General features: G+C 39.1%; 1 protein-coding gene across 1 annotated transcript in view; it reads right to left on the bottom strand.

Moving 5' to 3' along the window:
- Nucleotides 1-16,876, bottom strand: part of PRSS12 (serine protease 12) — a gene marked incomplete at its 5' end in the record, with an annotated part of 65,551 nt that overhangs the window by 27,269 nt on the left and 21,406 nt on the right. Inside the window, 5 exons of the mRNA XM_042469694.1 lie at nucleotides 1,353-1,494; nucleotides 3,731-3,927; nucleotides 5,526-5,667; nucleotides 7,193-7,371; nucleotides 13,081-13,231. Of these exons, the coding sequence (XP_042325628.1) occupies nucleotides 1,353-1,494; nucleotides 3,731-3,927; nucleotides 5,526-5,667; nucleotides 7,193-7,371; nucleotides 13,081-13,231 (811 nt within the window). The remainder of the gene's footprint in view (nucleotides 1-1,352; nucleotides 1,495-3,730; nucleotides 3,928-5,525; nucleotides 5,668-7,192; nucleotides 7,372-13,080; nucleotides 13,232-16,876) is intronic.

Below are 16,876 nucleotides of genomic sequence, written 5' to 3'. Positions count from 1 at the left end.
TTATTATTATTATTATTATTATTATTATTATTATTATTATTATTATTATTACACTTAAACAATTTAATTCCAGTTAAAAGTTAATTTAAAACCTTGTACATAGGCAGATTTGGACAAAGTGAATTAGGCCCCTAAGGCCATGTTTTTACTTGGCATTGGTTTCACATGATGGGGCGTCTAAGGGGAAGTAGCACAGAATGTCCTGGCCTATCCCATGTCTGCTCACATATATTGCCCCTTAATAGTGGGACACAGAAGAAGGGCCCTCCATCAGACCTTGACTCTTGTGCAGACATATTTAGGGATAATTTTTATCAAGGTCCTAAGTTATAGTATTTAATGCTTTGAACGTCATCATTTGCACCTTGAATTCAAACCAGAAACATTGGAACTCATGAAACACACTCACAATTGCATATTATTTTAGATTGTAAGCCTGAGGGCAGGGAACCGTCTAATTAAAAATAATAATTGTAAGCCGCTCAGATAGCCTTTAGGGCTGAAGGGCAGGGTATAAATACCATAAATAAATAAATATTATGCTATGATGAAATTAATATATAATAAATGGCTCGAGGAAATTGGACACATATGAAAGTGTTCATGGTAGATTCTTAATGCTACATCAAGAGAGAGTATCACCTGTTGTGTGCAGTTTTTACCTTTTATAGTTAATTTTATTTATTTTGACATTTTATTATATTGGAATCACATGTATGCATGTGGGTATGTGGGTGGATGTTTCAGTCTACACTCCTGTTCAGTTATCACTTACCAGGTATGAGTCAACATACAAGTGCTTAGCCCCTGGACTTCATTGCTTTTTTGATCCAGAAAGTGACAAGTCTTAAAAGACTCTCTTTGCATGGAGAGTTTCACAGGGAGATTTTCTATACAAACAGAAGCTTGTTACTTTCCATGGAATGAAAGGGAGGACAAAGGGAAACACGATTAGACTTTTATGTTGATTCAAACCTGCTAAGTAATGCCAGTGTTGAACTCAGAAGACTAAAGTTCAAATCTATGATCAGCCATACAAACTTACCTTTGACAAGTCACACTGTCTCAGCCTCAAAGTAAGGCAATGTCGAACCTCCTCTAAATAAATCTTGCTAAGGAAACCCTATATAGGGTTGCTATAAGTCATACTTTACTTGAAGAACATGACAACAAAGTACTGGTAGTATCTTATATGTATAGCTATAAAAGAGTGAGGAATGGGTGCCGGGTTGCAGAAAGGCAAGAAGAGACTGGTCATGTGTAAAATTAGTGCATCTCAAAATAAATCTAATAACAAAGCAAGTTAAATTATTTATTTACGTATTTAACCATGACTAAAGAACTTGTCTTACTTGTAGCCAAGTTGTCGACACACCACAGCTGCATCCTTATCAGACCATCCATCATCACAAATTGTTCCCCACTGCCCATTGATAAAGATCTCCACTCGGCCCTCTTTCTTATTTTCACCGTCCATCAATCTGATAGGAGGCCCTGGGAATAAGTTACAGCTGTTAACTGCATAGCAGAAGTAGCCATCTTGGCTAATTTTCATCACTTTCAAATAAACTGTCAATTGAGACACAGATTCAACAAGGAACTCAGTCTCTTTTCATTTGTATAACTTGTAGGACAATATTATTATTCAGCATATCTATATTTTAAGGTGTAGCAATTTTCTTCTCTGGTATCCCAAAGGAAAATCCACCTGCTTTCTCCAGTGACTCCAAACAGAGCCTTTGGGGAAAGGGAAATTAATTTCCCTGTAAGAAAAATATAATTTCAGAGTCTGTGAAAAAGCCTCAGGAAGAGAGGGAAATAATTTTCATGGAAAATCTTTACATCTCACAATAACACATGCTTACAAACCACCATGAACAGCTAAGCCATTTGCTGGAATCACATTAAGAAAATGGAGAGCATAAGATGAGACAAGCTATAAGATCAGTGACAGCTTCACACACAAAGGCTGAGAGCTTACATTGAGGGGATTGGATACAATTTTACATTCATAATTTTACACAGCAGTCACACAACATGGCCTCACAGCAAATTGCAATGCTGCACAACCCAATTCTCAACCCAATGTGCACGTGCTTCTTCATATGCAATGTGACACATGCACAACTCTGTTTCCACAACCTTGAACTGAATATGTCTTCTTGAATTTATGTGAACTTACACATGACTAAGATTCCACGGAATTACAGCCAAAGTGTTTTTTGCTAGAGAATACTATGTCATGTGGCAGATGGGGACATTATATTTGATCCCTCCTCTTCATGCACAAAACTAGTATGCCAAGCAGAAACTTAGAGAAGAATCTTCTACTTGAAATTCTGGCTCTGTCTGTGCTCAGAGTTTGTTTTGTTTTATTTTCTGCCCCTACTACCACCCCCTCCCAATAGCTGGGCATTCAAAGACACAACTAACTACCTGCAATCTGGTCTAGATTGGAGAAATGTATACTGTATTGTTATCAGGCCTCTTCCAGTTTTATGTGCTGAAGTTGTTGTTTTGTTTTGAACTTCCCTGCTTAATCCATATGCCTTGGATACTCCCTTATTTGAAGGTTTGCAACAACACTTGTAAACTTTTACTAAGTGAAGAGGAACTGAAAACAAGGACTATCTCAATTACACTTTAATCTTCCTCAAGAGAACTATGGCAGCCTGCCAGTTCCCAAGGGCCTTTACAGCCAAAGGTGGATCATTGCACAATGAGCTCATAAACACCATCAATACATTTCTCACTAAACTTACATTTCCTAAAACGTTTAGCAGTGCATTGTGAGACACTGCTATTGAGAAAGTATGACATAATAGCCCAATGAAATCACCCCCTTAGTATACAACAGATCAGTAAAAATAAAACAACTAGTAAATGCTCCTCCTATATAAATATTATGTTAGACATTTCATCCTTGCTTTTTAGTGTGTGTTCTTAGAAGCTATTATAAAATTTTGCAGCACAATCCTACAAATACCAGTGATTTCAATCATCTTGCTCTGAGTATCACAAGGACCCTGAAGATCAGGAGTGAGGAACCTGTTTCACTCTAGTGCTTTTGACTACAATTTCCATTTTCCCTTACTATTTGACATACTAGCTGGAGCTTCTGGAAGTTGGTTCAAAGCATCTGGAAGGCCAAAGTTTCCCCACCTCTGCTCAAGTTGATGTTGGACTTCAGCTCCCATCATCCCAGGCTATGGACTGGAACTGATGGTGACTGGAATCTAACAGCATCTGAAGGGCCATATGTTCCTGATCCATTAAGGAGAAGTCTGCAGCATTAATATACTGTATGTAGGCACACTGATGTCAGATAGCCAGGATCCCTCGAGTACATTCCACTTCACTACTAAGAAACATACAAAACAATCTACATTTAACAGTCCATGTGGACAGGATTCTATTGTTCTGAACAATAACATTAGGCAAGATGGGGTGACTGGCTCAGATACCTTGATTTTGAGTATCATGGGGAAAATTGCCAAATGTTTTTTTAATTTGTTTTTATTGTATTTCTACTACCAGTGAGAGGGACACATACTCACAGGTCTGACCAAGCCCAGCCAAAGTTTTTATTGTTTCTCCCCTTTGAATACCACATCTTCCTGTCATCTCACAAGGCTGTTTTTAAAATTCCTTTCATTTCAGAAGAGGCTTGCCATGTGGCAGATTCTAAGGTTCTTGAGACTCAGGCTTATTTCTAGAAAGAGTGACTTACCCAATGAAATTCTGAGGCTCTCATTATCTGGATAGCAACTTATTCTGATATCCTCCTGGTGGCTGCAGTCATGCTTTCCCCACTCCTTCTTGGAACACTGGACGAGGGCAGATTCCTTTCCTGAGCAACTGACATCATCCAGCCAGATGGGTGCAGTGTTCTCGCCTAGGTAGTGTTCCAAAATGTTTTTCCCATTTCTGTTGACATCACAGATTAATATGGTGAAATAGATATAATTATGAACAAGGCATAATTGCACAATATTGAACAAAAAAACAACAACAACACCAATATTTTGCGCAACAGAAAATGAGAATACCCAAAGCATTCCACAATAGTGCCACATTTAACTTTAATTAAAATCTATTTTATCTTGGGGAAAACATTCCCCATGTCCTGAACAGTTAATAACAAAGTGTTATTAAAAATATGAATGTATTGCAGTAAACTATGGGTAGTACTCAACATATGCCAATGTAACTCACTTTGTTGGTTGATGCAAAGGTCAGAAAGCTGTACCAGCTGCACAATGACCAAAAAAAGCCCCTCAAGATGGCCGTTTTCATCTCTGGGTGAACAGCAAAGACACATTCAGCTATTTTTCTTTAGCTGGATGCACAGCAATGATGTCATCCACTGTTACCAACCAAAGACTCCCATGAGGATGCCTGTTACACTGCCTCAAATTACAGGAAAATAGCTGGAGACATTTCTGCTGCTCTTTCTGTACCCCAAACACAGAAATCGCTGTCTTGTGGGAGCTGCTATGCTCCAAAGGTTTTGATGGGTTGCCCGGGGAATTATATTATAGCTACATAGGTCTAACATTATATGCAGGATCTTGGTCTAATATTATATGCAGAAACCTGTATTTCATCCTCTAACAATATCCTCAAATATACTACAAATATGTTTTCAGTTGCTTAATAATGTGCACTTTTTCTCATCTCATTCCTTTCTCATGGAGTTTGACATTCTTTCCTACTCAGTTTAACTACAGTTAAATGTTAAGTCAACCATGATAAAGATCAGCCTTGGTGCTTTCTTAACTCTGTATCTAAAATTCTGGAAGATATAGCAGAGAAAAGGGCTGGGTTGCAGGAAGAAATTTATGATCCTACAATCCCGTCCAGATTGCTTAAACTTGGCAAAGTGGTCATCTGTAAAGGGTCCAGGTCTGCACCTGTGCAGCAGCCCCAATTATCTCATTTCTCATTTTTCACCTCACTACCTGCCTGTTAATGTGAAATTTAGATGAATCATTGATAACAAGAAAATTTAGACCAACCATTGCCAGCCTGGAACAGTCCAGATGGACTACAACTCCACAGTGGTCTGGTGATCACTGAAAATGTAGTCCAACATACTTGGAGAGTACCAGATTCTAGAAGGCTGATTTAGACGTATGTTCCACAAGAACTGTTATCAGATATACAGATTGCTGAACATGAGACTGCTAGCAAAGTAATGATTCAATTAATACAGTGTATTCACTTCCCATTGAAGAGATATTTAAGAAAGTAGACTACCATTTATATTTCCATCTTTGAAAACAATGAAAAAAATAGATTATGCCTTCCACTCTGAGTTTAGTTTTCTTCCCTTCACTTTTGCAGTACTTAAAACATGCTTTCCAAAGGACAACATATGAAACTGAATGGGGTTTAACTATGAAGCAAAGAAACAAAACAGGCACCTGTGAAATTTTGCATAATATAAGGAAGAATTTTGTGGCTAATTATCAGCATTGCTCTGCAGAGTGATTAGCAGCCAGCTTCACATAAATTGACCTTACTTAAAGCCCAGCTGCCGACAAACCACTTGTGTGTTCAATTCAGTCCACCCATCATCGCAAATTGTGCCCCACTGTCCATTGTAAAGCACTTCCAGCCGTCCCTCATGGTTGCCTTTCCCGCCTGAGAGTCTGATTGCACCATCTGTGGTATTAAAAAGAAGAATCAGCCCTGCTTAATAGACAACCACCAGAGAAAAGAAATAGCACTATAAAATTTGCTGCAGTGGAACAATTACAAGGCTAAATGAGTTATTGAAATGTTTCAAAAAGAGGATGGAAGGAAAACAGAAATCCTAATGCCTCTAGCATTTCCTATCATTGCTCTTATACAATATCACAGCCCTGTAATGTAACAAGTCTGAAGCATATAGAAATGAATGAGAGTTATCAAAATCATGCTGCACTTGCTTGTTAACTTTTGAATGGAGTCTTATCCTAGCACTGATAATAAAAATATAAAAGACACATTCCAGTGTACTGGACTTGTACACTGGATAAAAATACATGGAGAACAAAAGATAGGAAGTTACTCTATCTGCAGCAACTCATTTCATTGGCTTAACCCATCCCTTTCTTTCCACAACTCTATAAATTCCCATGCAAGTGAGCACCCTCTCTCCCCGCACCACCATAAACTCACACACTGAAGCTGAATGGACTACAAAAAGCAGCAGCAAATAAAAATGACAGCCTTTTGCAGACTGATTTAACAGTACTTTTTTGTCTGGACACTCTGCTTCCCAAGATGTTAAGCATTCCCTGCAGTTCACAGTATAGGGCCTAATCCCCTATACAGTAAGTAATTTTACTTTCCAGGAAGTAAAATATCATAGCAAAATCATCACAAGAACACAATACTGTCTGTGCTGGTGAAACCTTTTAGGATGAGTACAATATATGGTATATGGGTCTTAGGGAGAACATCATGGTGTCTTTTCTGTGTTGAAGAGCCTCTGTCCTTTATGAGACAGCTGGAATTCTGTAATATGGTTCAATATAGAGATCCATTTATTAGTTTTGCTTGTGCTTTTCCTATCATGACTCCACCCATCCCACACGCTGCTACAAGCCACAGCACACATCACATGGTAACAATGTGTATATAATCTGTGATTATATATTCAGCAGAAAACCCAGCCAGTCCCAGCTCTTCGTATATCTGGCAAAAAAATGTAAAAGTACAAACATGCACTTTAGTGTGTACATATTAAGGACCAATTGGCATTCAGATTTTAAAAAGCCATGCATAAGCAGGCCACAGTCTTCCTATCTTTTACCTCTGTTTTAGGTTTCCATAAATGCAAAGGTTTGCAGTCAATGTTATGAAATAATTATGTATATATTTTACACTGTTCTGAAGAAAACAGCATAAGGGAAACTGAGCCATAATAGAAGAATGTCTTTCTCAAGTTATGTACACATTATATATGTTGTTCTACATTGAAGTGTCTATAAAAAGTAGAGTCTAATTTTGAAAGTATGTGAAGCCTTTCTGTGCACAGGTAGCATGCGTATGGATGGCATTCCTCCCACACACCAGAAGGTTTTTCCCAATGTCTGCTGCAATACTAGAGAGAGAGAGAGAGAGAGAGAGAGAGAGAGAGAACAGCAACTGGTTTTCATAATATGCTGACAACATTTCAGACATCTAATTCTTTGTTGTCTACCTGCTAGAGGTGTGCAGGAAACTCCTGCATCTTCTTTGTGGCCACAGTTGTGTTCTTGCCAGGAACTCTTTGGGCATTGTTCTATTGACAGTTCATTTCCCGTACAACGCACTTCATCTAGTAGTACCGGACCCGAGCCTTCTCCAAAATAAGCCTGGCTCCATGCCTTAGCAACTCCCCTGTCCAAACACAATAAAAAGACAATCACTAATGGCAATCTGTCAGAAAACAGTCTCTATTTATTGCTTGGTACAAATGCTACAGTCCAAAGTATATTGACCAAAGAGCTGTGCAGCTTCTTACACACGTTTCTTTGAAGAAGAACTCTCAACAGCATAGGTATTGACCATTAAGTATCTACATTTTTATCAAGAAATTCGTATGTATTTGTACTTTTAAAAGATTTGACCCATCTCTGTTGTTCCATACAGTTAATTCACTTGCTAGGAGACAAAAATTACTGAATTATTTTTATATTTTAAAAACAAATGAAGAAAAAATAGAATAGATACAAAGAATAATATAGAGAAAGATACAAAGGGAAAAAATCAGGCAAAGCATGGCTGTGTGTATACATAGTGGGGAAGCATAATTTAAACAAAACCTATTTTGTATACAAAAGACCAAACTCCTATTTATGGCATCTACAAGTCAAATATCCAGTAATAAATTGAATAAAAATGTGTACATCATGGCCCATTTTAAAATTACTTTTCCAAACAGTTCTGTCTTAATGTCCTGCATGACTCATAAAAATATGTTGTGGTTTTTCAATTTGTTTATAAGACATCTGGCTGTCTCCTTCACCCACAGCCTAAAGCAGGTTCAAATAATAAAGAGTAGTGGATCTTATAAACTGACAATTGTTGGCAGCTAGAAGAGTTAGTACTAGATTACAAAGGAATGGGAATAGGGAAAACAGAGATAAATTAGAAAACTGAGCGAGAAATAACATACTGTATTTCCCATTGTAACAGGAAAGAAATAATAAAATGTATAATGCCTCTTGGCAAGTTACCAGAACAAATTAATAGACATAGGGGAAACACTGAACTGTTTGAGAATAATGACCAGAATCCTGTATGGCAGTTATAAATGCATAACCTGGAGCCACACACTCATGACTGTTTGGTATGCTCGATCTCTACGTAATCCCTAGTTTCCCAGTTTGCACTTACCAAGCAGCAGCTGTTGCAATTGATAGGGCTCTGTTCCCCTGCTGTTCACACCCTCCTCCTCATGTGAGCAACCTCCAGAGTAAGGTGAGGTATAGAAATGGCAGCAAGCTGCTTCACAAGCATCAAAATAACAGCCCCCTGTTAACTGCAGTGGCTGCTTCTCATTAAGCAAAGATTGCACAGGAAGTCAAGCCAGAATTCATTGCATAGCACATAAGTACAGTGCTCATGCAAATGTAACAACCATACAGTATTTAGGGCCAGCCTATAAATTTAGGTGTATATGTATCAAATGCCATTTTCACTAGAGGTTCTCTGGCCTAGAAAATTAAACAGATATCTCTTTTCCCTTCTAATGATGTAAAGTAAATATGTTTCAGTTTCTCTAACAGAATGCTGATCTCTTTTTTCCCTACAACGAACCAACCCTGTGTCCAGTTTACAGTTTTTAACTCACCAAGCTAAGCACAGCACACCACCAACCACATATGACTGGCTACAAAACCTTTTTTTTTTTTTTACCATCAGCCTGCTTTTGAATTTTGGGTGCACCTTTGGAGCACTGGGTTTGGGGAATCAGGCTGCAGGATTCCCTGTCTCCTCCTCATCCCCATGGCAGCCGAAGCAGATCCCCCAAAATGCTAAACAGGGTTAGGAGAAGCCTGAAAAGTGCAGAAGGCAAAAAGAGATGGTCCTCCAAATTGGGGGAAAGCACCATTCATAAGTGGAGTTCAGTTCATGGAAAGTTTCTGTCTGATTTGATGATTCTCCTGAAATACAACCTACTATATATACTCATGTATAAGTCTAGAAATGTAGGTCAAAAGGTTCCCAAAAAACTTGAGTCGACTTGTCCATGGGTCAATGTAAGTACTGTATCTTAACTCTTACTTAAAAGTAGGAATCAGCTCCTGGTGAAAGGGAAGAGTATAATCCAGTGGTTTAAGGAATTTTGGACTTCAGATCCCAGAATCCCCGACTACTGGCCAACATGGCTGAGGCTTCTGGGAGATGAAGTCCAGGATTTCTTAGAGGGCAGTTTGGGGACCACTGGTATACAGTAATCTGTCCTGGAAGTTCTGATCCCCTCTACTCTCTCATCCATAGAGCCTTAAGAGTAAGCACAAAGAGCTATGTCTGCTGGAATTTTTAAAAGTTCATTGTTTTGCTTTGCTTCATCCTTTAGATCCTTTGCTATATGCTCCTAAGTTTTACCCTCAACTATGCTTCCTAAGAGGCCAGAAGCTGAGCCAAAGCCATGGTCCAGTCCTAAGGACTGGAGTACAACTTTGGCACAGCTTCTGGACTCTTAAGATGTGTGTGTCATTTAAACAACATACCTCCAAAGTGACCGGAAGCAGTTTTATTTTGGCCTCTCTGTACTGGCCCTTCAGTTTAGAGGAAGCACCAGAGAAATCTCTCTTCAGCATGACAGGTGTGTGTGCCTAAATCTAGATACAGCCTAAGGAGACTATTCTTTAATTTAACTATTCAAGATGTTAAAAATGCACCTATGCATTTTACATAGATGCATTTAACATAACATTTAAATGGGCAACTACCAAAAAGGTTCCATATCCTCCCCAACTGTTCCTGTGATGTGGTGGGACCCAGAGAAAGCCCTCCTCATATGAGGCAGGCTCGTATCAAATTATATCAGCAGGTCATAACCAGTATTTTGAATTGTGAACAGAAATGAACCAGTAGCTGGTGAAGCTGTTTCAACAGAGGAGCTATATGTTCCCTACAACTAGTCCGTCAGCAATCTAGCGAGAGCAGTCTGGGTCCATTGCAGTTTACTAAAAGTTTCCAAAGACAGCCCAACATAGTATATACTAATCCAACTGGGATAGATGGAAGGCATGTGTTATCAAGAAAGGTTAGATTATCTTTGGATTCTCTGCATCCAGCCTCAGGATTCTTAATGCTCTACAGAGGTAGGATATGTAATGTAAAGCAGCTAGAAATACAAATACAGTGGGTCCTGTAACATGGAATGTATACATATTAAAAATATTTTCAAGCCATGGATGCTTGAATCAGTGGATAAAAAAAATCTGTGGATATAGAGGGCTGATTGTAATGTAATGAATTTTATTTATTTATTCATTTGCATAGAAATTATTTAACTAGATAAGTAGCCTGCAAAACTAATCCTGGTGGGTTTTATGCCACAGTAATGAAAACTGTGCAGGAATAGGAAGATTAAAGCCAAGAGGCTTTATTTTACCATTTGGGGAAGATATCTAGCTGGATTAACAACATAGCTCAACCTCCTCTTCCTTTACCTCATCCAACCCACAGCTCAGACATTAGACCTATTACTTTCTTCTCTTGGTAAATTCCAGGCTAGGGATAATGTGCTACTTGCTAGGGAAGCTTGCTGTTCTTTCTGAGATCACAAGTCTGTAGGCTCAAATAAAAACATCCGGCTGGGGACTGTTTGATGACAGCTATCATTTACTAAACACAGGGAACAGATGCAAGCTAGTCAAGCTCTCAAACCCAAATAAAATCTGCAAGTATTACGTTAAGGCAAATATCATCTCAGTATATATGCTATGTGTTCAAAATTGCAAATTGCCAAGAAACTATGGAGTACTAATTTAAGATGTAGATTTCATGTGGGATCAGAAGTGTGCTGGAAGTTCACAGTAGTGCTTGCAGATATATATGGAAGCTTCTCTCATGCCCCCAACAATACTCTTTGCACAGCACTGAAATGCACTCCTAAGGTTACCCCATATTAGGAGGCAGTTGCATTTGAAGCAGCAGGATTGTGAAAGGGCGCTCAGATCACCTTTTTATCTTCCAAAAAAAAGTTATGAGGGAAATCTAGAAGGTACAAAGGCAGCAAAAAAAAAACAAGACCAGGTCCCATGTGCAGCTTCAGAGAGACCATTTGCTCACCCTTGCACTAGGCTGTTAATGGGGCTAGACAATGGAAGCATTTTCCCCCTTGAAATTAGGTTCCTGGACAGTCATATGTTTCTGAGCAAAAAATCAAAGTGCTGGTGTCTAGAATGTAGATACTAGAAAGAATGCTTGTTTCTCTACAAATCCTTTCTTCATTGGCAGCTTTCTTCCACTTGCCCATACTGTATGAACCAAGACATGCAAAAACCAGAACAAGAACACATTGTGGAATGCTCTCCCCAGAAAACCTCCCTGGCTCCAGTCTTGCCAATCATTTGAGTAAAGATGTCTGTACTCTACCAGGCTCTTTACTGTATTATTTTAGCATGTTGAAATTTCTTATATTTATATTGGTTTTCATATTTCAGCTTGTATTTATAAACCATCCTGAAAGCTAGTTGAAGAGGGGCAAGGGTCCCAAGCAGGAATTTAAACCCTGGTCTCCTAGCGTTCTAGGCTAACACATCTCCAACCACTATACTATGATGAGACTCTATAGTATAGTGGTTTGTATGTTAGGCTAAGATTCTGGGAAACCAGGGTTTGAATTCCTGCTCTGGCATGGAAACCTGCTGAATGAACTTGGGTAGATCACACTCTTTCAGCTTCAGAGGAAGGCAAATGCAAAATCCTCTGAACAAATCTTGCCAAGTAAACCCATGATAGGGTCACCTTAGGGCCATCATGAGTTGGCAATGACCTCAAGGCACAATTACTTATACAGGCACACACAAGCAAGTTGGAATGGCTAACCTATAATTACCAATATCTGATAATTTAAATGATGGTGTTTCATCATAAAGATCTTACTGCTCTCTGTTACAGTGAGCCAGAAACTATTACCTTCCACAGACTGTGCTAGCAAGTCTCTGCAAGCTAGATTTAATTAGTCATGTTGGCCTGGAGTCAGGTGACAGGGCAAATCTCTCCGAGAACCTCACTGTAGATCCTTAGCTGACAAAACCTCTGGTAACTCATCTAAAAAAAGGGGCCTTACAAGAGATATCCTGGCCTGTGCCCAAATAGGGCCTAAAGCCAATGTGAAGCCTGTTTAATATCACAATATAGTTTATATTTTACTGTTTTATATTGATACTGTAAGTACTTGTTTTGGAATGTAAATCTTCTTGGGAAGATTATGGAACTGAAAGGAAGCTCAAAAATGTATTAATGAAATAAAGCAAGGGTAAAGTAGATCTGAATGGCATTAATGTGTCTCTATGTGTCCATAAATGTGTTCAAGTGGACAACTCAATGGTCCTACACAATTCAGAATATAATGTGACATTAACTGCATTGTTGAGGTTTTCTCTCCTTGAAAATGGAGATTATACCATATCACATTATAACTATCTTGGAAAGAGAAGGAGAGCATGTTCTTTTCCCCTTTTTAAGTTGCACACACATACATAAAGAACTTTATCGCACTGCGTTCCTTCCACTCGTTCTGAGAACGGAACGGAAGGAGCAGGGCCGAGTGCGGAACGAGTGGGGGACGGATTTTACCGCACGCATCCGTCCCTCATTCGTTCCGTTCCCCCTCTCTTCCGTTCTTAATCCGTTCCAGAGGGGGAAATTTTTGAGAACTGTTCTGAACAGTTCTCAAAAAGCGTCCCCTCTGGAACGGAAGGGGCAGGGAAGAGAGGGGGAACGGAACGAGTGAGGGACGGGGGTGTGCAGTAAAATCCGTCCCCCACTCATTTCCATTTCCTGCTGGGCCGGGCCGAGAACCCGGTGCGATAAACTTCATATTCAGAGAAAGAGAGAGAAAATACATCTGGAAAAAACACTAACCCAAGGCCAAGCTGCCTGCAGACTACCTCCGCATCAGCATCATCCCACTGGTCATCACAGATGGTTCCCCACTGACCAGCATGGTACACTTCTACTCTTCCTTCATGAGTGCTGCTCCCATCCAATAGCCGGATTGGGATAAAATCAGAGGCTGAAAAGAAATGCACAGTAAGAGAAATTAAGTTTTAATTCCTAGTTAATAGTAACATCAGTGAACTACTCAATGGATCGTGAACAGTTCTTAGTTTCCAAATATCAATGGTCCATTTCAGAGGTATATCCACACTGCATAATTATTACACTTTATACCACTTTAATTGCTATTGGTCCATTCTATGGAATTCTTGGATGGTTTTATGAGATACTTAGGATTCTCTGCTACTAAGCACTACACCGCTCCCCTGTGCTATAATCATAGAAGTTCCTAACAGAGAATTCTTAGTACTTCAGAAAAGAACAGTTCTCTGGATTCTAAAAGGTAAAGCCAAGACACTTAAAGAAGTATCATAGTGCTATAATTGTGTTTTGTAGATACATTTCTGATTAGCCATACTGTAAGGTGACAATATACTCACAGTACATAAAGGTAGCTCATGGCCTCTGAAGCCCTACTGTAAAGCCTGCCACATATATCAATCCTGTTGCCACTGACTCCATTTTAGGATTTCACTCTCCCTATGTTGCTGCTGCAGCTATGATTTTTCTGGATAGATGGCACATGAGTACAGCAATCCATAATATACACCATTTCCCGCAGAACAGTTACCTACCCAACAGGTGTGAGTTGTTTGGAATGGACAGAAATGCACATCTGCTTCCCCAGTTAAATTGCATCTATACCTGATCAGTGCCAGGGGAAGGAAGGGTGAAATGAATTCAATGAGACAGAAAGTTTAAGCCTCCCAATCTCCATGTGCTGGGCTGTTGGAGGAAGACTTTTTGTTTATTTTTTTTATTTATTTAGAGTATTTATACCCCACCCTTCAGCCACAAAGGCTTTCAGAGCGGCTTACAATTATTATTATTTTTAATGTTATGTATGTATACATAGTTTCCTACGCATGCATGTGCAGATCTTGGTTCATGCTGCATGCAGACTACTTTTGAACTTGACTGTTAACCACCCTTAATCTTCAGAGTGCACTTCAGAAAAGGAAAACAAGTCTTCAGTATGTAATAAATTTGATTGGGAGATAAAGAGGAAATACCTTTAGTCAAGCTTTCCCCTTATTACTGAATAACAGTACAAGACACTGTTGCCAACAATAGTAAAAACTGAATGAGGCCTAGTACTGAGTTCCTCCTAGAGCTATGTTCATGGATATTACCTGAAATTATAGTAATCCCTCTATATCTACAGATTCCTTATCCATAGATTTAACCATCCACGTCTTGAAAATATTTAAGAAATATATAAATTCCAAAAAGCAAACCTTGATTTTGTCATTTTATATAAGGGACACCATTTTACTATGCCATCATATTTAACAGGACTTAAGCATCCACAGATTTTTATATCCATGGAGGGTCTTGGAATGAAACCACAGTGGATACCAAGGGCACACTGTACCAGCATGGGATTTCCACCATAGCTAATAGTTCTGTGGGTGGAGGTGATCATGGGGAAATGAAGCCTGATAATATGAAGTCAGAGAGCAGTAGGATCAGAAATGTGCATCCCCATCTGGAATCCAGACCTTTTAAAAAAAACAAACTACTATCATAGAGCTGGAAAAGGTATGAAAAACGGCAACCAGAATGATCAAAGAGTTACCTCAGCTTCCCTGCAAGAAATATATAACGTGTCTGGGAAGTTTTAGTGTTTTTTTTTTAAGTGTACGTATTAAGGTATGGTTTATTCCATTGTGGATATTATGCTTGGTATGAAAAGAACGGAGAACAGTTTCCCTACTCACCTCCATCTTTCATAACACTAAAACACAAGTAACTGCACAAAATTCACAATAGACAATATTTTTCCTCTCAGACAATTTTTTTTCAAATTCCTAGGAATTGGCATTCATCGCAATACAAACTAGCACTATATTATAAGTAAAATATAACCAAAATCTTGAACAATAAAAACTATTGCAATGAGTCTTTGTATTATGCCTACAGTATTGCTTATAGCTTGATACAGGGCAGATATAACTTAAATCTCAAAGGAAGTCTCCTTGTTCTACCAACAAGGACAAATTTTTTCTTTGCCTTTCTTTGGTTTTTGTGATTCAAGCTGCCTCATGTTCAACACCCCTCCCTTCACTACTATCTTAACCAACAAATGTAACATCTCAAGAAAGAGACGTTATTCTCCATTGCCATATATTTTGTTCTCTTAAAAATGACGTTTAACATTCATTCCTGATGATCTTGCATGATGTATTATGTGCCTCTTGGCTAACCTAATAAAAGTATCACCAGAATGTGGTTTTGGGATGTTACTGTATTTTGCTGCATGTCCAACACAGCTATCCCTGGATGTATACTTTAAAGTTACTTTTCCATCTCATCTGAAATGCAGCTTTTGTGCCTCCCCAGCCAGGAAATGTATATAAATATATTATAGACTAATATGCTAACAATGCCCTTCATAGCAAGGCTAAACAAAAACTAAAATAAAACAGAGCCTCAAAATTTCTGTATCTTTTATGTTTCTTCCTATATAGAAATATAAATAGGCATAATTAAGCATATTGGCCTGTTGCAGCAAAATCAACAAAGAGCCTTGTTGCCCCAGCTTAATGCAACATAGCCTTTTATGGACTAGACCACATTTTATCGGAAGTGGGCTATAGTCCACAAAATCTCATGCTATAGTACATTTATTAGACTTTAAGGAGATGCAATGTTTTTTGTTGAAATTAAGCATGAAAGTACTGTACACTCTAGGAAATCAGCAAAGTCAAAGGAATAACATGTTTTAAATAGGCCCCATAAATCATTAAATTCACCTACAATGCTCCAGGGGAGGGGTATTTAGAGTACAGAATGCACTTTTTCGCAAGGTGATGAACTGCCACACCAGAAAGTATTTTTGGCCTAGGCAAATATATGTGTTGGCTGAGGACGCAGCGTCCAATCAGGCCTCACCCCTAGTACATACTGGAGATGTCAAATTGGCGGCGCCCTATACACATTTTGATGTGACGGACGTTTAGCGTCCGCATGTCGCGGTGTGGTTGTGATGCTGCAAGTGTGCCATTGGTGCCTTGTGGCATCACAACTGCACCACAAGAACCTGCTTTTTGCGGGTTCTTTTTGCTGCACGGGGGAGCCGTGCAGTTTGTCCACTACGGCTCCTTCGCACAGCAAACACAGGCACTGGTAGAGCGCCCTTTTTGGGTACTCTGTAAAGCACCTATGTTTTTCTTTTTCTTTTAACATGCTAGAGGAAGGTAGTGAGGCAGGCTAGTCTACTTTTCTTTTTCTTTCCATTTTGCTGATCAATAAGGGATTTTTGAGGTAGCTGCTCTTTATTTTGCCAACTGTAAGCAGGCACACACAGCAATGATAGGATCAATTAGAGCAGAACCCAATTCTTTTTCAGCTCAAGCTTTATTGCATTGTTTACTACAGACAGTGTGCATACTGCTAAAACACTTCTAACTAGACAGAGGAAAGGGGGACTGGGTAAAAAGATTTTGAAAAATAAGGTTCTTTGTTAACTGAGGCCCAGTACAGACCGCCAGTCTGCAGCAGCCTGGGGCCAATTTTAGGGTTCCGAAGTACGCAGCATCTGCACACTCCAGAACCCTATCACATATGGACGGTGCCATCTTTATGTGGCGCCATCCAT

The sequence above is a fragment of the Sceloporus undulatus genome, chromosome 5 (assembly GCF_019175285.1).
Source record: "Sceloporus undulatus isolate JIND9_A2432 ecotype Alabama chromosome 5, SceUnd_v1.1, whole genome shotgun sequence".
Taxonomy (NCBI): Eukaryota; Metazoa; Chordata; class Lepidosauria; order Squamata; family Phrynosomatidae; genus Sceloporus; species Sceloporus undulatus.
Note: the sequence above shows the minus strand (reverse complement) of the source record. Positions and strands in the feature narration are given on the sequence as shown.